Raw genomic sequence first — 20,604 nt, 5'->3', positions numbered from 1 at the left:
TCAGAGTCACTAGTAGGCATGCTTTCTTCTGTTCAAATTTCTACCATTCTCCTCAAAACCCTCTTTCCAGTATTACCCACTGCCCATCAGCAAATTGCCTCTCTACTTCACTAAGAAAATTGAAGTCTAAGAGGTATAAGCTATGTATAAAATAAGCTACAAGGATATATTGTACAACATAGAGAGTTACAGCCAATATTTTATGACTATAAATGCAGTATAACCTTGGAAAATTGTGAAATACCTTATTGTACAGCTGTGACATATAATATTGTGCAGCTGTGACTTATATAATATTGTGCATCAACTATATTCTGTTTTAAAAAATTAAAAGAACATCAAAGTCACCAAACATGAGCTATCTCAATCTCATCCTTTTGCTTGCCACGCTCTTACCCTCATCTCACTCCCTCCAGCATACAGCATATTTTTCTATAGTGAAATCTTGGAAATAATTTTAAGGTCGATTTATAGTCATTGATGTACATCGATTATATGTTGAGTGTAAGAAGCTTATAGCAAAACATTTCCATTTCCATGAAACATACAGATGTGTATATATGTTCAAATATAGAGATTTTTGCAAAGATGGTCACAAAAATGATAACAAAGTATCTCTGGATACTAAGATTTTGTAAGGGACCTTTTCATTTTTGTATTTTCTTGGCTTCTTTAACTTGTGTTCAATGAGCATATACTATATTATGAAAAGTCTTTTTCAAATAGGAAAAATAACCAAACAGACTAGCTGTAGAATACTTTCTCTGGCTGATCTGTTTAGGGAATGGTTCCATCTTCTGGTATATTTGGCTTTTTCTCTTGTACCAGGAACTAGAATTGAAATGCTCGTTTCTCTTTCTCCCCAGGACTCATGTCCCGTCTCCGTTACCCAGTTGGTCTGATGGGCAGTTGTTTGCCGGCCACAGCTGGTTTTAGTTATGGTAAAGTATGCATGTGTGCTTAAGTAAAAATCAAACCAGTAAAGAGTCTACCCCAAGTTTTCTCTATGTTCTTTAAATTCTCAGCTCTTTTGAGATGTCTGTCTTGAAAAATGTTTTCTCCTCAACGTTTAAATCTCCTTTCTGAGATTTAAATGCATCTCATGAGGGCATTTAAACTTTGGGGGGAAATATTTCACTTTTCTTCAAATTTCATTATACATTATTTGGAACCTGTTTGATAAATTCAAATTCTTTTTATCTGAATGATTGGGTTGTTGCTCTCTGGTTATGTGGGTGACTGGGAAATGACTTCTTCCCAATGGGACCTACTAAAATAAACTGCTTAATCTGTCCTTTTCACCTTTTCAAATAGAACTTGGGTGAAGTTTGAACTATTTTCTAGTGAATGTGGTAGTTATGAATCTATAAGAATAAATAAGAGCCAAAGAATCTTTCTTTCTAATTTGGTGATATTTTATTTCCTTAAATTTATCTCACTATGGGGACTAAGAATATGCTTTAAAAAAAAAAACACAATTATTGTGTAGCAGGTACCCAGGACTCAGTCTCTGAATTGGGATGGAAAAGTGATTCCAGAGTGTTATGTGTGCTTAGATCATTTCTCTGCTGCTAAGTCACTTCAGTCGTTGTCGACTCTGTGCGACCCCATAGACGGCAGCCCACCAAGCTCCCTCGTCCCCGGGATTCTCCAGGCAAGAACATTGGAGTGGGTTGCCATTTCCTTCCGCAATGCATGCAAGTGAAAAGTGAAAGTGAAGTCGCTCAGTCGTGTCCAACTCTCAGCAGCCCCATGGACTGTAGCCTAGCAGGCTCCTCCGTCCATGGGATTTTCCAGGCAAGAGTACTGGAGTGGGGTGCCATTGCTACCCCATAAATACTACATGTTTAAAAATTCTATCATTAGCAATTTATCCAAGTTAAATATGGTCCTCATTCATTAAAAAAATAAACTTTTCAATATTTAAATATTCTTAACAGTATATAGTTCATAGATCTAGAGTCTGATTAATTTTGTCTAATTTTGATTACTTTATATAAACAAAATTCAACACCGTGCATACATGTCTGGCTTCTTTCTCCCACGGGTCCATGAGTGGATTCACTCGTGGTGTCGACTGTGGTTGGTCCATCTGTGTGGCGCTGCACTGCTCTTTTGTGACTATACTGCAATGGGCTTGCCCATTTTTCTTTATATAGCCATTTGGGTTGAACCAATTTTTGGCTTTTCTAAATAATATTATTATGAACATTCTTGTATGTCTTTTGATAAAGTTTAATCACATTTATGGCCAGACAATGTTGGATGTATACTTAGAAGTAGATTTGCTGGGTCATAGAGTATGCACACACTCAGATTTAGTCAGTTTTCCAAAGAGCTTATCCCAAATTATATTTCAATCAATGACATATGTGAGTTTCAGCTGTTCCACATCTTTGTCCTTGCCAGTGTTTCGTATTCTTGTGGTTTTGTTTGTTCTGGCTTGGTTTTTGTTCATACCCCACTCCAGTACTCTTGCCTGGAAAATCCCATGGATGGAGGAGCCTGGTAGGCTGCAGTCCATGGGGTCGCTAAGAGTCAGACAAGACTCAGCGACTTCACTTTCACTTTTCACTTTCCTGAATTGGAGAAGGAAATGGCAACCCACTCCAGTGTTCTTGCCTGGAGAATCCCAGGGACGGGGGAGCCTGGTGGGTTGCCGTCTATGGGGTCACACAGAGTCAGACACGACTGACGCGACTTAGCAGTGTATGTGTGCATATCTCATTTTGGTTTAAATATGCAATTTCCCTGATCAACTTTTCATAGGTTCAGTTGCCACTTTGGGTATTCTCTTTTGTGAGAGAAAACTCTATTCAAGTTTTTATTTAACACTTAACAATAGGATTATATGCCTTTTCCTAGTTGATTTATTCTTATTTTGAAAAGGAAGTCTTAGGTTGGTTATGTATTTTAAGAAATATCTTTCCCCAGTCTGTGGCTTACTTTTTCATTTTCTTAATGGGCTATATTTGATAAATAAGATTTTATGAAGTATAATTTATTAATATTTTCTTCTATGGTTATATTCTGTTGAATAAATCTATGCCAATCCCAAGGTCATGACTATATTCTCCTATGTTACTTTAAAAACACACCTACTATTGGAAAGGAGAGTACCTTGCAAAGCCCGATACAAGGGTCCATTAGTCCTTATAATTCTTTTTTGGGGGGAGTAGAGGAGAATGTGCTTCACAGCTTGTGAGATCTTAGTTCCCTGACCAGAAATTGAACCTGGGCACTGGACAGTGAAAGCATGAAGTCCTAACCACTGGAGAGCCAGGGAATTCCCTTCAATTCTTTTAAATGCATTATCTTAAAGTTCCAGCAGATGGTGGCATTGCTATATAAAAGGGGATACTAAAAAGTTAAGATTTGATTCTGAGTTTTCCAAAGCATTATTTTAAAAATAGTCCCCCCCCCCCCCAACCACTGATTTGCTTCTATAGGATGAGACATATTCAGTAATGTAATTCTCATTTCAAACGTACACTTAGATATAGGTTAGAATCTTAATATTGAAAATATTTATTAGATGAATTGATTAGGCTTTTTGCAAAAGAGAAAGGGCAAAAAAGCCCTTTGGAGTGGGAGTGGCAGAGGAACAGTAAAAGAAACTGGGATGGGGGTGGGGGGAGCCCAGGTTTTATCTACCTCACAAGTTTACTTATCAGAACAAAACCAGTGTGGGGATGTACGTATTTAGGACCACATCTGGTTTTGGCAGGTTTAGTTTAGAAAGACACAGAACTGTGTTTCCTTCTGGGTCTCTCGGGAAAGAAAAAGCCTGTTTTGATAAGCCATAATTTCTCTCCAAGTAAGTGAGATTTGTATCTTTGTTTGCTTTTATTTATTTAAAATAATGTGTTTATATGGCACGACTCAACATATAAAATTCCTTTAGAACTTATTGCATTTAAACTTGAATTCTGGAATTACACTTTTAAGCCACAATGATAGTATTAAAAATGGTAACAGGTCCTTACTACTCATTTATAAATGTTTTCGACCTCTCTGAAAAATAAAAGAAAATAGGTCGAGATAATTCCTAGATCTTTTCTAGCTCTAAAATTTAACATTTTTCCTTACTTGTAACATGGATATTTTACTTTTCCAGAAAAGTGGGAGATAGATCCATCTGAATTGGCTTTTGTGAAGCAGATTGGAAGTGGTCAGTTTGGGGTGGTCTATTTAGGCCAATGGCGAGCACATGTCCAGGTAGCTATCAAGGCCATCAACGAAGGCTTCATGTCTGAAGAGGATTTCATTGAAGAGGCTAAAGTGATGATGTAAGTATACACAAAACCCAGACAAGTAGACACAACATCCAGGTGTCATGGAAAGAACATGGATTTTGGAGTCAGTCACTAGTGGATTTGTGTCACAACTCTGCCCAAGCTAGTTGTGGGACCTGGGCAAATTATTTGACTTCTGTGTGGCTTGAGTTAGTTCATTTTTCTAAGCTTCAATTTCCTCACCTGTAAAATCTCACCTAGAATCTCTATCAGAAAGAAGGAATTAGAATTTAAATCCTTCTTCTGAGATGTTTAAATATAATTTGAGCAATTTAAACTTTGGGAAAGATATTTCACTTCTATTTCAAATCTCATTATACATTTTTAGGAGCCCTTTCGATAAAGCAGGTGGAAGATGATGGTGAAAGGGGTGATAGCAGAGATGGAGAGACGAGAATAGTTTCAGGATACATTTTTGAGATAAAATTATCAGGACTTGCTGATAAATTAGATGTAACAAATCACTTAAGGAGACTGCGGGACCAAAAAGTGAAAACCAAGGTCTTGGGTGCACTGTTAGGCAGAGAATGGCACCATTTACTGAAATGGGAGAGACTGGCTGAGGAATAGTTTTAGAGGAAAAATGAGTAATTCTGCTTTGGACGTGTTGAATTTGAGAGACCTATTGGGTAGCCAAGTATGACCAAGGGTCAAGTGCATAACGAGTCTAGAGTTCAGGAGAGAGGTCAGCCTGGTCACCACAGATGACATTAAAAACTCTGAAACTTGATCTGATCACATGGGAAAAAAGAACAATTAGAAGAAAAGAAGACTACAGAGTTTGAAAATATTTAAGTAACAAATTTACATAAATATGACATGTTTGTTCTACAATGAATCATATGCATTTTTCTAAGATGAGAAAGGAATGTGTATTAATGCGTCCTAAAGTTACAGCAAACAACGTTCTTTTTCTGTTTGCATCTTTCTGTGCCCTTGAAAAATATTTGTTCTATTTGTTAGACCGAACCATACAAGTGAAGGTTTATTTATTTGTTCTTGCCTTATTTCTGATAAAGGTTATTTCTTTTTTTCTGATAAACTTTTGCTAGTGATCTTACTGAGCAAATACAGTGTAATGTTCTAATTCTCAAATGCTTACATGTGAGTATCAATTTGGCAGCTTTCTCGTGGAAAATTAGTTTTACATTTCAAGAATTACCTCCCTGCCATTATTTTGCACGCATGTAAGCTGCATCCCCTAAGTGAAAATACACTTCATGAATTAGAAAGGTAAATCAGAGAAAATCTACACATATAATATGTACATGTGTGTGCTCAGTTGCTCAGTTGTGTCTGACTCCTGTGATCCCATAGAATGTAGTCTGCCAGGCTCCTCTATCCATGGAATTTCCCAGGCAAGAATAACTGCAGTGTGTTGCCATTTCCTACTCCAGGGAATCTTCCCAGAGATGGAACCCGTCTCTTGTGTCTCCTGCACTGGCAGGCAGATTCTTTACCACTAGTGCCACCATATAATACATATATCTACAAATTAAAATCATGTAGAGCTGCTTGAATAGCTTTCTCCCCTACTAACTGGAGTGTTTCTGTTTGCTCATTATATGGGAATGTATCAATCACTCATACATGTTGTTTTAATATAATTAATCTCCCTGATGCATTGATCTTGTGTTATCTTTATGAATGGAAAGAAGTAACATTTCAAGGTACTTTTGACTAGCAAAATGTTAGTTTATTATACACCTCCTAAAATTACAAACATTAATTTGAATATTCTATTCCATATTCAAGTTGGCATAAAAGGGCTTTAGGGACTAAATATTACAGTACAAAAGAAACAATAAACTTTTGAGAAATAGATGACTAAAAAGTTTTTTTCTTTTTTTAAACTTTTTATTTTATATTAGACCATAGCCGATTAATAATGTTGTGGTAGTTTCAGGTGACCAGCAAAGGGACTTAGTCATATATTTACATGTATCCATTCTCCCTCAAACTCCCCTCCAATCCAGGTTGCCACATAACATTGAGGAGAGTTATCTGTGCTATACAGTAGGTCCTTGTTGGTTATCCATTTTAGATATAGCAGTGTGTACGTGTGGATCCGAACTCCCTAACTATCCCTTCTCCTCATCTTTCCCAGCTGGTAACCAAAAGTTCATTCTCTAAGTCTGTGAATCTGTTTCTGTTTTGTAAATAAGTTCATTTGTATCATTTCATTTCTTTAAACAAGATTTTTTAAAATGTATTTTATTTTTGGCTATGCGGGTCATTGTCGCTGCACGGGCTTTTCTCTAGTAACGGTGAGCCTGGGCTGCTCTCTAGCTGCGGTGTGCATGCTTTTCATTGCAGTGGCATCTCCTGTGCGGAGCACAGGCTCTAGGGCATGTAGGCTTCAGTAGTTGTGGCTCCCAGACAAAGGCGCAATAGCTGTGGCGCACAGGCTTAGTTGCTCCATGGCACGTGGGATCTTCCCAGATCAGGGATCAAACCTGTGTCTCTTGCATTTGCAGGTGGATTCTTTACCACTGAGCCACCAGGGAAGCCCCTCATATGTATCATTTCTTAAAAACTTTATTTTAGTGTATTTTAGTAGGTAATATTCAAGAACACAGTATGTGTGTGTGAAAAGAGAAAAAGAGAGGAGAGAAAAGTTCAAGCAGCTGAGCACGAATGTTTTAATTCTCTAAAGTGAAATTTTCTTTAAGTTATCCAACAGTTCAAAGCTCATTTCTATGAGGTGTCACAGCCATCACCCTTTTAAGAGACATAAAAGTATGATATGGGTGTGTCTGTGTGTATGTGTGTGATTACTAAATACATAGAAGAGTTTCATGTCAGTAAATGTTTTTCAGTCTTCAACTTAATCTAAAAATTTCCTTTAAATGCATTTATTAGTTATAATTCAATTTTCTAAAATTTCTCAATTTATAAAAATTCACATCAATTGCTCTTTCTTCCCTCTGTCTGTCCTGAATTTTTTGTCTAGACAGCTGTGATTGGGGAGGTTGAAACTCAAGGACCAGGAACTGGGCAAGGGGTAGCAGTAAAGAGGAAACAAAAGGCTTACAAAATGGAAAAAAGAAAAACAGAATATGGGGCATGGACTATCCTGTATGTATCACAACTTAGGAAGTAGTACCGCATGACCTCTTGACCCCACTCTCTTAGCACATAAAGTGGAAAAGAAACTGTCCTACTTGCTCTGTGGTTGGGTTAGTTTCAATCATAGCTTGATGATGAACATCTTGTGGAAATGGTAAATATCACCAGTTGAGTTCAAACACTTGAAAACACAAATTTGCTCATGGGTCTATGTTTTCTTCCACAGGAAGTTATCTCATTCGAAGCTGGTTCAGCTTTATGGAGTGTGTATACAGCAGAAGCCCCTTTACATTGTGACAGAGTTTATGGAACATGGCTGCCTGCTTAACTATCTGAGAGAGAGAAAAGGAAAGCTCAGCAAGGAGATACTACTGAGTGTGTGCCAAGATATCTGTGAAGGAATGGAGTATCTGGAGAGAAACTGCTTTATCCATAGAGATTTAGTAAGTACAGTGCAAATTTGCTGACTATTTTGTGTATTAAACATATATTCAGAAGGACATGATAAGTTAGGACTTTCAACACTTTGAATAATGCATCCTTTGGCTTAATTTTAAAACATTTTTCTATTCGTGTAATTTGTTGGGAAATGTAGCTTAATTTTCTATTGCCTACTGATGCTGTAACCAAGTAAGATGTTACTCTACATATGTCTTGAACTAATTATTCACCAACAAATCAACTACTTTCCTTTCCTCTCTCCCCCTTTCTTTGTCCTTCTCTTACTGCTATCTTTATTTCAACTAATAATCTAATACATATTAAGTGCCTGTATATGACAAGCTCTCTGCCAGGTGCTGGAGGACCATGCTGAAGCCCCAGCCCCAGTGGGTCTCACCCAGGGGGCGAAACTGCCTCCAGGTGGAGGTGGTTTGGTTCTTACAGCATCATAAAAGCACTACTGGCATTATTGAGAGGGACTCGAAATGTTAAACCATTCTGTTCTGTATCGCTCAGAACAACCCTCCAACAAACAAGATCAAAGCTTGTTTTACCTCAGAAGCAAATAGCTCTGCTTCCCTGCCTTGCTACCTCCCCTTGAAAAACATTTTCTGTCTGCTCCGTATTTATTCATGATATTCGTACTATTCCTTCTGTGTCCTTTCATGTCTCGTTTCTAAGTTCCTAAATTAAATCCAATGAAAATTTGAGAATTTATGAGAAGTCCCTGTTACTGACACTTACAGGTAATCCTGAACTTTCATCAGCCATGACTGCTGCTGCTGCTGCTAAGTTGCTTCAGTTGTGTCCGACTCTGTGCGACCCCACAGACGGCAGCCCACCAGGCTCCTCCGTCCCTGGGATTCTCCAGGCAAGAACACTGGAGTGGGTTGCCATTTCCTTCTCCAATGCATGAAAGTGAAAAGTGAAAGTGAAGTCGCTCAGTCATGTCCAACCCTTAGCGACCCCAATGGACTGTCATTCAGGCTGGACTATTTTGGGGAAAGAAAGGGGTCATAATTTCATTAGCCCCAGCACACCATTGCTTGTCCTACACATGATTTAGAGCTCTCATTGGCATTTATTATTTACTACCTCCTTTAATAATTGTTTACATTGTTTATGCAAATATTAGACTCCAGACTCCTTGACATCAAGGCGTAGACTTCTGAGCTGCAGTTCAGTGTCATTAGAGTGCAAGTTGCTGAGCAATGGCTCTCAAACTTAGCTGGGCATTAGAATCATCTGGGAGCTTTAAAACATCACAGTACCGAGCCCATACCACCAACCAATGAAATTAGAATCTTTGGGGCTAAAATCTAGTGATCAACTGTTTTGGAAAATTTCCCTGATAAGTTTGTTATGTAGTCAAGATGGCATACCCTGCCTCAGCTAGTTGAAATCTCACCTTTGTTTCTTACTAGACATGTGACCTTAAGTTAGTTAACTAGTCAAGTGGTGTTAATTATAGCACCTCCTCCCTCTGGGCTTACTGGGAGGATTGCGTGGATTAATATGTGTAAGCACTTCAAGCAAAAGCCCCACCATCGTTTTACACGCTTCATGACACATTCCCCAGTGTCTGGCCTGAGTTGCCGTTGAGCGCACATTTTGTTGGATGGATATGGTATCAGTTCCACCTAACTCACCTTCCTAGTCTCTGTGGTTTGTCCTCCCCATAAAGATTAGAATTCAAAATTCAGTCAGGTGATGGTTGAGGTAATTCCATTTGCTCCAGCTGTCTTCTTGCAGACCTGCCTGGTCTTGGTTCCTTCCTCGATCACTTTCTTTTGTGTCCTGTCTTCTCCACCTACATGCCACTCAAGATATATTAGCTAACAATGCGTGTGTTCTCTGTCGAGGGCTTGCCTTGTGGTTTGACTTTGAGATCATTGCTGGCACTTGACAACATCTTCCAGACTGGCTCCTGCTGGCTCTCCATTTCAAGTTTTTTCTTTTGTTTTTGAACTAACTGAACCACAAATTAGCTCAAAAGAGAAAAATTCTGTCAAACCTTTCACCTACATGAGGCTAAAAAATCAAGTCAATGGTTTTTCTGACTAAGCTGACTGAAAATAGATTGTCTTGGCATCAAATAGTTTCTGCATTATATACTACTATATTTAGTTCACTGTGGTTTAATAAATAAGAAAATATCAATTGTAAACAGTTCAGTTCAGTTCAGTTGCTCAGTTGTGTCCGACTCTTTGTGACCCCATGATGTTACATTCAATGAAATGTAAATTTTAAATACAATTTGTTAATTTCTATAAATAATTTTATATAATGAATATCCCAAAGATATATAATGATCTTTTATTTTTCATGCATATTGGACTTTCCTCTTTTTACTTATAAAGGTAAAGTTTTAAATACACACTGTTTTTTATATCAAGATTCATAGTTTTTTACCTCTTAGGTTGAGTTTCTCCTGATACTTGTCAAGGATACTTCTTGAGAAAGATTACACATTTTAAAAAGGAAAAAAGTTAGTTAAAAATTTTCTTTTTTATCATTTCTTAAAAAAAAATCACTAAAATCCATCTCACAAGGGCAGATACATTAAATCCTATGTAGCATCGACAGTTATCACCATGAAGTAACATGGGTGTTCACTCAGATGTAGTGCTGAGCCACAAACGAAATAAGGAAAAGAGTACAAACTCTGTAAAGAAAAAACTTTGTATTCAAACCTGAATTCTTTTCTTCTTTTTATAGGCAGCAAGGAATTGTTTGGTCAGTTCTACATGTATAGTAAAAATTTCGGACTTTGGAATGACAAGGTACATGATATACTTTCTTTCTTTCTTTGCTCATAGTAGGGACTCTTATGTTCGTCTACAGACAAGCTGAAGGTGTTATTGGCATTGCTCTTTCTTCCCTGAGGGAAGTGTTGATGTGGTTGGATATCCTGCTGACCCACTTTGAGTTTTAGCACATGCACCAATTGAGCTATAAGGGAAACTGAAACTGTGGGTTAGTCTTCTGATCTGTCAGGTCATTATTAAAAGAAGTATGTCATCCCTTAAGAATAAAAAGAATTTCTTAGTCTACTTATCATATGTAGAAGGTTAAGAGAAAAGTTTTCCTTATATATTTCTGAAATAGAAAAAAAACAAAAAGAATTTGTTTACTCAGCTCTGATTTTGCTATCCTTTTCCTGCATTTCTCTTATCAACTGTAGTAGCTTACAGACAGCAAGGGTGTGAAAATAAGGTTGGAAAACCTTATTTTCAACAACTCAGGGCAATTTATATTTTGAGTCTGCCTCTCTTCAGGTTGCTAGAAATTTAATCCTAGTGATTTCAGGGTTTCTCCCTGGCTCTCTTCAGGGTCAAAATCCAAACTCCTTCTGTCTCATGGGGCCACATACTAGAGATGGCCTGACTGGTCCCGTTGCTATCCACGGACACTGGCTTCCCTGCAGCCACCATCTTCCTGTTTTGTCCTGGTCTGACTCTTGACACAGGTGGTTGCTGACTCATCCTGAATTTCTGTCTGCAAGATTCCTTCATGCCTGGCATTATTAAACCACAGGCCTGTTTTAGACTGAAGAATTGCTATGGTTTTCTGGGATTCAAATATAAACACAATGGAGGTTTGGTTTAAGGAGGAAACTGTATAAAGGTTACTTTCCCACCTTGATAGCAAGGAGAGAAGGTATCCTTAGCCTTTCTGTGGCAAAATACTTTGTATTTTAGAAATCAGAGTTAACTAAAAGGATTAGAAGTACACAGAACTTAGGGGTGATTAACACAATGTGCTCTGAACTCTGATGGCCCCAGGTACGTTTTGGATGATGAATATGTCAGTTCTTCTGGAGCCAAGTTCCCAGTCAAGTGGTCCCCTCCTGAAGTTTTTCATTTCAACAGATACAGCAGCAAATCTGACGTCTGGTCATTCGGTGAGTGAATTTGATGTTCATTTGTTGGAGCTTTATTGAATAAAATAGAGATTGCTCTTTTAACGTTGATTTCTTGATATTATCTAGCTAAAAGTCTTCTTATAACTGTGTTTCTGTCTCGGGTGTTCTAACACATCAGATTGTCTTTGGCAACTGGTAACCTTCTTACCAAATTTGCCTTTGGGATCTTTCCCTTTCCCACTGAGCACTTGCTGTAAAACCATTACAGAGTCTACTGATTTAGAAAACAAATTCAGCCAAACTTCCCACACCACAGAGACTTGCAAGGAAAACTGATCTTACAGTGTCATTTATTCTTGAGTGTAATTAAGAACCTTCATTGCTTGACTATCAGTGATGCCATCTCATTTACATTATTATTCCCATATTTGGTGAAATTAGACATAGGCTTCCTTGGGGTCTATCAATTGCTATTTATATTGGGTAATGTTCTTCATTGAAAAAGAGATACTGTGGACCCATGTCTGATAGAATTTGTTCTTTGAGTTGACTTCCAGAAAATGGCAATAAATATATAAATAATCTATCTATTCTCTTTTACCTGGGCCTTCCTGGGTGCCTTCTTAGGTTTTGAGAGACATCTGTACCATCAAAGGGTGTGAATGTTATTGCCCACAATAAGGTTTAGCTTGTATTGATCTCATTAGCTCTCCACTGACATGTGATAGTCTTGGCTGGTGACATTTTAAGCTCTGCTGGAGAGCAGTTGAGTTGTGAGACCAATGATAGCAACATAAGGATCTCATCAATGGTGGTTGTAGAACAATTAGAAACCCTTGAGTTTTACCTGACCACCTGTCTTTCTTCATCACTGAACAGTGAGCTTTTTAAATTCTTAAGAACTTGGACAGGTTTCAATCTTAATTCTGTGGCTCTAACATAAGGGTGGAATCTGATCAATACATAATACATATTTGTAGAATAAGTGAATAATTAAATGAACTCAAAGTGAGAGACTTGAAGGAGCTTCATCAATCATCAATGAGTTTTGAACACCTGCTTATATAAACAGAACCCCTGCCAGCTTTTCTGGGACTCTACTCAGCAGTCTTTCAGTGGAAAGAGGGAAATGCACTCCTCCTGGACAGGAGTTTTCCTAGCCTTAGCAGGCAGTAGGGGATTACACAATATTGTCATTTTCTATGGAATGGTAGAAAGTTTCATTGATGTCAGGGTGTGGAGACATGAATAGTACTTTGAATTAAAGATGCTGCCAGCATTTTCTTCCAATAAGGAGGCAGTCAGGACCAACAGAAAAGGGAATAAATTGTTTTCCCTTGGAATATATTCAGTTCAAAACCTACAATGCACAGTATCTGCTTCCTGGACAGAACTGCAGTCATTCTGGATGATCGTAACTCCATGGCTGCAGGAGGGAAATAATGCCTTGTGATTGGAAACAGCTCTTTCAGTTCCAAGTAACCACCTCTCTCTAACCTCTTATTTTAATGTGTTTTATTTTCAGGAGTTTTGATGTGGGAAGTTTTCTCAGAAGGAAAAATGCCTTTTGAAAATAGGTCAAATTTGCAAGTCGTGGAAGCTATTTCTAAAGGCTTCAGGCTGTACCGACCTTACCTGGCACCAATGTGCATATATGAAGTCATGTATAGCTGCTGGCATGAGGTGAGTGCCCTTACTTTCCTACAAAGGTTGGCAGTTCCTGCATCTAAGAGCAGATTATCACCCATGTTACCCCAGGACTCTGTCATGGCAGGAAACGGTTTCTATTTCTTGGTAATGATCCCTGAGAGCTGGAAGTAATTCCACAACAAAAATCATCAACCCATTTTAATAGTGGCCTTTCAACTGAGGAATTCAGTAGCTTTTCTAATTCTTATCTTTCCAGAATTGGTTCCTACAGAAACTCTTGATGTTATTAAAGCCTCCGTGATGAGAGGTTTTACTCCTTTTAAGAACTTCTGGGTGGAAACTTGTTCAATTTTCACGTTGAAAGAGAAGGATGGTGTTCTTATTTACTTCACTCTACTATAATTCATCTTGCTTTTCCAAGGCTAAGAGTAATGGGTTTCATCTCTCCTGTGGCATTTGAGACTGAGAGAGAGATTAAACAAGAATAGGAATGAAGGCAGGAAGTGAGCCAGGAACTTGTACTCAGAAAACTCTCTCTCAGGAGGCCAGTTTCTCTTTTACTTGAAATGCCAACCTTAAAAACAAAGCCAGAAGAGTTTACATCCCACCTCTGTCTTTTCTGGGCACAACTCAACACACCCCTCCCCATCATCAGACTCCTCTGTGACTTTGACAGTTCTTCTCTCTTTCCAGTTGACAGTTTCAGCCCAGAATAACTACAGCTGGATGAGGATTTCCTCCTGGCCAAAAAAGAAGTCACTCGACTTTCAATTCACAAACACTAAAAAAATTCAGTATTTCAAAAGTAACGTGGTTGTTTCCATTCCAGAGAAGTATTAATTTTATAAAGATCCCCAGTGTATGAAAATACTTTACATATGATTAACTGCTATGCAAGGAATCTTGAAAGACATAAAAAAAATATTAAGTAAGCTATTAGTAACAAACAGATGTCTGAAGAGCATCTTTGCAATAATCATGTAAATAGCTCAGGAATGTACATGTTTAAAGCAATATACTTGTACATATACACATACAATATAATACTTATTGAGATTTTACATATCTTGGAGAGGAGACAGAGAAAGGAGTAAATAAGATACTGACAAGAGGACCAAGTAAACAAGGTGCTTAAGCATCTCTAGACTCAAACATGATTATATTAGCATGGTTATACTTGTTTCCGGAGAAGGCAATGGCACCCCACTCCAGTACTCTTGCCTGGAAAATCCCATGGGCGGAGGAGCCTGGTAGGCTGCAGTCCATGGGGTCGCAAAGAGTAGGACATGACTGAGCAACTTCACTTTCCCTTTTCACTTTCATGCATTGGAGAAGGAAATGGCAACCCACTCCAGTGTTCTTGCCTGGAGAATCTCAGGGACGGGGGAGCCTGGTGGGCTGCCGTCTCTGGGGTCACACAGAGTCGGACACGACTGAAGCGACTTAGCAGCAGCAGCACACTTGTTTCATTGGCTCTACTACTGGCACAACCTCAGCACCAGCAACAAGCTCCACTATTTATTCTTGAAGTCTCAAGGAAGACCCTCACATGTGCTCACATATTCTTCTATTCCGTCCTTTAATTGTTAGATTTTCTCTATTTAAAAAATTTAGTTTATTAAAGTATAGTTGACTTACAATGTTGTGCATTAATTGCTGTTGTACAGCAAAGTGATTCAGTTATACATATACATACATTCTTCTTCTTCTTCCCTGTTATGGTTTATCACAGGACATTGACTATCGTTCCCTGTGTATACAGTAGGACCTTGTTGTTTATCCATTCTGTATATAATAGTTTGCACCTTCTAATCCCAAACTCCCAATCCATCCCTCCTCCACGCCCCTTCCCCCTTGGCAACTATAAATCTGTTCTCTATGTCTGTGTGTCTGCTTCTTTTTTGTAGATAAGTTCATTTGTTTCATAGTTTATCCACATATAAGTAATATCATATGGTATTTGTCTTTCTCTTTCTGACTGACTTCACTCAGTATGATAATCTTTAGGTCCGTCCATGTTGCTGCATATGGTATTACTTTCTCTTTTTATGGCTGAGTAGTATTCCATTGTATATATGTACCTCATCTTCTTTATCCATTCCTGCATTGACGCATATTTAGGTTGTCTCCTACTCTGTACTTTTATTGATGCCATCGGTTTACAAGCCACTAGGGGTGGTGTCTCCCTACTAACCCTGTTGCCAGGGACCTCTACTACCATGAATATTTCTATTTCCCATGGATTTCAAAGATGCCATGGAGCTTCTTCATGGAGTCAAAGTCAAACCACATCCCACTGTGAAATAGAGAAAAGGCTCTAATCTTCATGGCTGGGAGTTTATTGACTGAGCCTTAAGACAGCACAATCAGTGCTTTAAGACCTGAAAAGGCCCTCATGGAAATATGCCTTTTGCTTTCTGACTAAAATCTGTCTTTCTACAGGGGGTCAGGTATAGTGAATAACTGGGGCTGAGCTTGGGGACTTGGGACTCTAGAGGCCCCTCTCTCCCAGCTCTTCCTTTATTCCATGCATATCAAGTCATCCAAATAGATCTCTGGGGCAGATCTGTGGAACGCTCTGTGGTGATGGAAATATGCTATCTGCATTGTCCAATAGGTCAGGCCATACCTGGCTATCAAAGAATTGAAAAGTGGTTAGGGTGACTGAGAACTGAATTTTAAGATGTATCTAATTTCAGTTAATTTAAATAGCCACGTGCGGCTAGTGTTTGCAGCTCTAGCCATTTTTGCAGCGATCTCTTCCCTTATATTTTCACACCCCTGCCTCGCTCAACTGCCATTCATGCCCTGTGTATCAGCCAAGATATCTGTCTCTTCTGTTCGTGGTGAGCTAGGCTGGATCCGGGTCCAAGGCTGGTCTCCGTGTGAGTCTTAAGCTAAGTTGACTGCCTCCAATTCCCTTTTCCAGAAACCTAAAGGCCGCCCGACGTTTGCTGAGCTGCTACAGGTTCTTACAGAGATTGCAGAAACCTGGTGACCTAAAGGGACTGCCAACCCAGAGGATCATCCTGCAGGACTGTCATGAAAGGAAACCCTGGGTGAAGTCACTGATGGTGAATATCACCCTTTAGAGCCACTGACTCTAAGAAACAGTGCAAAGATTACAGGCTTTTCCAATTTGTTAAAGCTTGAGAGTATTCTGACAATAACTTTTCTACATATATGTTTGAGAGTGACTTCTAAACTTGGACTATTCTATAATATTCTTTATGTCTCATGCATGAAGAATGAAAAAATTGCTCCATAGTCGTCTTTATAGTGGCTGCTCTTCACGAGAAGCGCCCTGAGAGCCCTAAGGTTACATGAAAACCTTATCCTTAACTGAGGACACTGCTTTACTGAAGAGGAGTGACTTTTGTTTTTTACTTTGGTGGCTCATGTGTAGAAGATGAAAATAAATTCTGCCAAATCCTGGAATAAAGGAGCCTCCCCTGCAGGATGTTGTGCTTTTGAGCTGTACAGATCTTTATGAAAAATGCACCTTTACAAGCCACATGAGTGGGCATTCTGGAACTGTCCTTCATAATCTTCCTTATGTTATTTAATAAACTATTTTTGCACAGATTTAATTATTTCAGCAGTTTCCTGTGCTCCAGTATTGAACACTGTTACAGGAGAAAGTCCTTTGAACAGGACCTGGTGAAGTTTCTGTTTCTAGTGAGATCCATTGTCCAGGGCAATTCAGAACCTGCATCTCAGTTCTGAGATTTCACCCTTGGTACCTGTGAAATTGAATAATTGAGGAAGCCTCATTTTATCATAGAGAGTACCTCTGGCACCTTCTAGAAGATGACTTGCTTTTTCCATAAGAATAAAAGGTGGCAAAAGCAAGATATTCAAATGTTACATCAAAGTTCCATTATTTCTGAAGTCCAGGGTTTTAGATTCAAAATGAAACAACCAGTAATCACCATTAAACCTTAATTTTTCACGTACCATTTGCAGGAATGACTGGAAATTGATCTTCGTCATCCTCAGTGCTTCAGAAAGGGGAAGCTGCATAGGGGAAAGGGTGCTGCAGAAAGTGGGAGTCATTACCATGAAGTTTAACAATGGGAGGGGCTTTCTAGGTGGCACCTAGTGGTAAAGAACCCGCCTGCCTGCCAATGCAGGAAACATAAGAGACATGAGTTTGACCTCTGGGTCGGGAAGATCCCCTGGAGGCGGGGTCATGGCAACCCACTCCAGTATTCTTGCCTGGAGAATCCCCTGGACAGAGGAACTTGGCAGGCTACAACCGATAGGGTCACAAAAAGAGCTGGACACAACTGAGCACACTCGCACTTGGAAATAGAAACTGAGAGCTCTGGGGAGGGCAGCGGAGGAGTAATAGATGCAGGAAAGATAAGCAAAAAACATCCACCATTCTTCTCTTCCCAGTGACTCTCTTGCTTTCTTGGCCATTTAACACTTGGTCCAGCATCCTCACTAGTAATTACTTGGAGCTCTTCAGCTATGACCCCTATTTCCTTAAAGCATGATTGATAAATTGGGGGACTTTGTCAGTATTAAGTGCCAGTTGGCCAGGTTTGTTTTTCTCCAGCACTTTAATGTTTTGAAGTAATCTGGGGTAATTTTTCTCACAACTAACGAGAAAGCTTTCGCAGTAAATGAGGATCTTAAGAAAAAGCTGAAAGTCCTTTATAGGTGCCTTCTTTTAGTGCCGGTAGTGGTGGGTTTGGTGACTTCCTGTGTGATAAGCTGTCTGGGAAAGCTGAAAATGCAGGTGAATCGGCTTGGACTGAAGCAGAGTGGTTTCCTTCTGGCACTTGTGCGCATCCACTTATTGACTCATCTCCTGCTCCTCCCCGTTAACCCACACTGTCCCTCGAACATTCCAGGCACCTCCTCACCTTAGGGCTTTTGCATCTGCCTGCCTTTTGCCAGGAGTGCTTCTCCTTGATAGCAACATGGCTTGCCTCCTCATCTCCTCAAGACTGTTGCTAAAAAGTCACCCTCTCTGTTACGCTTTCTTGAATCATCCTATTTAAAACAATAACCCCACCATGGACATTCCCCGTCTCCTTTTTCCATATAATTTTTTATCTATAGCTCTTAACACTATACAAAAAAATCACATATTTCTACTTATTTATTTGGTCTATTGTCTGTCTCATTATCCCTGAAACTGTAACATGTGTCAGGTCAGGCATTTTTGTCTGTTTTGTTCATTGCTATATCCCCAGGTCCTTAAATAGGGCCCGACACAGAGTTAAGCTAAATACTCATGGAATAACCCAATGAAATACAAGTGCTGGAATTATCCAGAGGCTTCATCTTCCAGAGGTGGGGATCCAGTCTGGTAAACAGCTCTCCTCTTGGGATTCTTGGCCAATCCATTGCTTTGCCACACAATAGTGGGCCATTTTTCCTTCTGCTTGTAGTGTATAATCTCAGGTGTTCATCCAGTCTTCTTTTTGGTAGAATTCTTACTTTTTCCAGAACAATTTGACTTACCCAGAAATTTTCTGTATCTCCTTTTCCCTGTTTACAGAGAGAAAATTATGTTTTATTAGGGATTGACTTCAGATTAACAGAAAAAAAAGATTCCTGAATAAATCTATAGAGAAATATAAATTCATATAGACACATCAATATTTAATAGAGGAAGTAGATTATCCTGTGTCTACACAAGGATAGAAGTTTCTTCACACTCCTACCAGATGTACAAGCAGCCTGCAGCTATTTTATTTTATCTGAAATTATCCTGTTTTCCTCAGGTGCCCCTACCTGCTTAGGAGTGCTGGGAAAATTTAGCTTAATCTTGTGACTTTAGTCCAGGGCAAAAATGAGAATATTCTCTGTGGGTGAAGTGGGTTGTCTCTCAGATTTTGCCTTTCCTTCTGTTTCTGACAAGGTAGCATCTGGGCAGAGAAGAGAGAGGGGTGACTTTATCCAGGGGGTGATATTCAAAATATTTACTAACTGATTTCTCACAGGCAGACACCAATCAGAATGGATGCTGACCGCCAGTAATCAGTCCAGCCCTGCTGATGGAGACCATGACTATCAGCCCTGGCGAGGTGACCGTGAGGTGCTGACGTGAATGGGAGGGTTGCTTGGATTGGAGCAGTGTCCCCTGGCACCTCTGGTCTCAGCAACACTGCTTATCAGCCTGGTTGCTGCTTGTCCTACTGGCCTTTGCAGACGATGTTGGTGGCTGCAAAGGCCAGTAGGTTGGCCTCTCTTGACTAGCTCAGGATACAGAAGCCTTTCCTGGCTGCCAAAACCTCATCCCAGCTCTTGCTGGCACTGTGGGCCCCTCTTAGGCTCTGCTCTGAGTTCCATTTGTCCCTCGGCCTGGACGTGTTGTAGCAGAGGCTGCCAGTCACCTTGGCTCTTGAACAATGGGCACCATGACAGTGCTTCTGCTGTCAGTTCATTGAGTTCCTGAGTCTCATCTTGAGTGTGTGTGGGAACTTCTGGGTCTTGTTCATATCACCCAGGGTAGAACAGCTCAGAAAGTTGAAACCCTGCAACTGTGCACTGCCACCCCTCCCCCTTACCACCCTGCCTGACCTTGTTGTGCAGCAGAGTTTATCTTACTATGACTGCTTGCCAGACTTGGGCAGGGACTGTTTGTGAGGGAACCCCCTCCAGGAGTCTGAAATATGAATCACAGCAAAAGCCCCCACTGCCCTTGGCAGTGTCCCCTGGCCTCCCCTGCCTCGGTGGTATCATCAGCCCATCTAACATCACTCTCCCAAAGAATATGAGATTTTCACTTCCTTGCCCTGGTTCTCACACATTAGAATGATCCAAGAGCTCATCAAAAATATCTTATTTAACTGCTTTGAGGGGACCCAGGCATTGGTAGTTTTACAACAAAGTGCCCCAAGTGATTCTCATGCAGGGTTGAGAACCGCAGTTGTTAGCCCAGTGGTTCTCAGTGTTCACTGATTATTAGAACCATCTGGGGAGGTTTCATGCTCAGGCAACATCCTACAGCAATGAAATCAGAATCACTAGCACAGGACTTTTTAAGTTCTTTGGCTTATTCCAATAGGAGTCAAATGTGACAACCCTTGTTCTTCCAGGTCAGTTACTCTCAAATGCTAATGTATGCACAATCACCTACGGCCTTTGTCAAAATGCAGGTTCTGATTCAATAGGTCTGAGGTGGGGCCTCAGAGTCTTAGTTACTAAAAAGCTCCCAGCTGATGTCAATAGTGTAGGTCTTTAGACCATATCCTTCTTCCCAAAGGACATTTGCCTTCCCACCCCCACAGACTAACTGGATTCAGAGAGAGGGAAATGGCCTTG

General features: G+C 39.7%; 1 protein-coding gene across 2 annotated transcripts in view; it reads left to right on the top strand.

The window, feature by feature from the left end:
* Positions 1-16,910, top strand: part of TXK (TXK tyrosine kinase) — a 61,755-nt gene extending 44,845 nt beyond the window's left edge. The window contains exons 10-16 of one of the 2 annotated variants that reach the window (XM_024993092.2): positions 867-941; positions 4,118-4,289; positions 7,591-7,807; positions 10,524-10,588; positions 11,591-11,709; positions 13,196-13,353; positions 16,250-16,910. In XM_024993092.2, the coding sequence (XP_024848860.1) occupies positions 867-941; positions 4,118-4,289; positions 7,591-7,807; positions 10,524-10,588; positions 11,591-11,709; positions 13,196-13,353; positions 16,250-16,318 (875 nt within the window). In that variant the 3' untranslated portion in view covers positions 16,319-16,910. The remainder of the gene's footprint in view (positions 1-866; positions 942-4,117; positions 4,290-7,590; positions 7,808-10,523; positions 10,589-11,590; positions 11,710-13,195; positions 13,354-16,249) is intronic. The other variant, NM_001206148.1, reaches the window with a different exon arrangement.
* The last annotated feature ends 3,694 nt before the right edge of the window (positions 16,911-20,604 follow it).

This window comes from Bos taurus, chromosome 6 (assembly GCF_002263795.3).
Source record: "Bos taurus isolate L1 Dominette 01449 registration number 42190680 breed Hereford chromosome 6, ARS-UCD2.0, whole genome shotgun sequence".
Lineage (NCBI taxonomy): Eukaryota > Metazoa > Chordata > Mammalia > Artiodactyla > Bovidae > Bos > Bos taurus.
The sequence above is the reverse complement of the archived record's forward strand: the minus strand, read 5'-3'. Positions and strand labels throughout refer to the sequence as shown.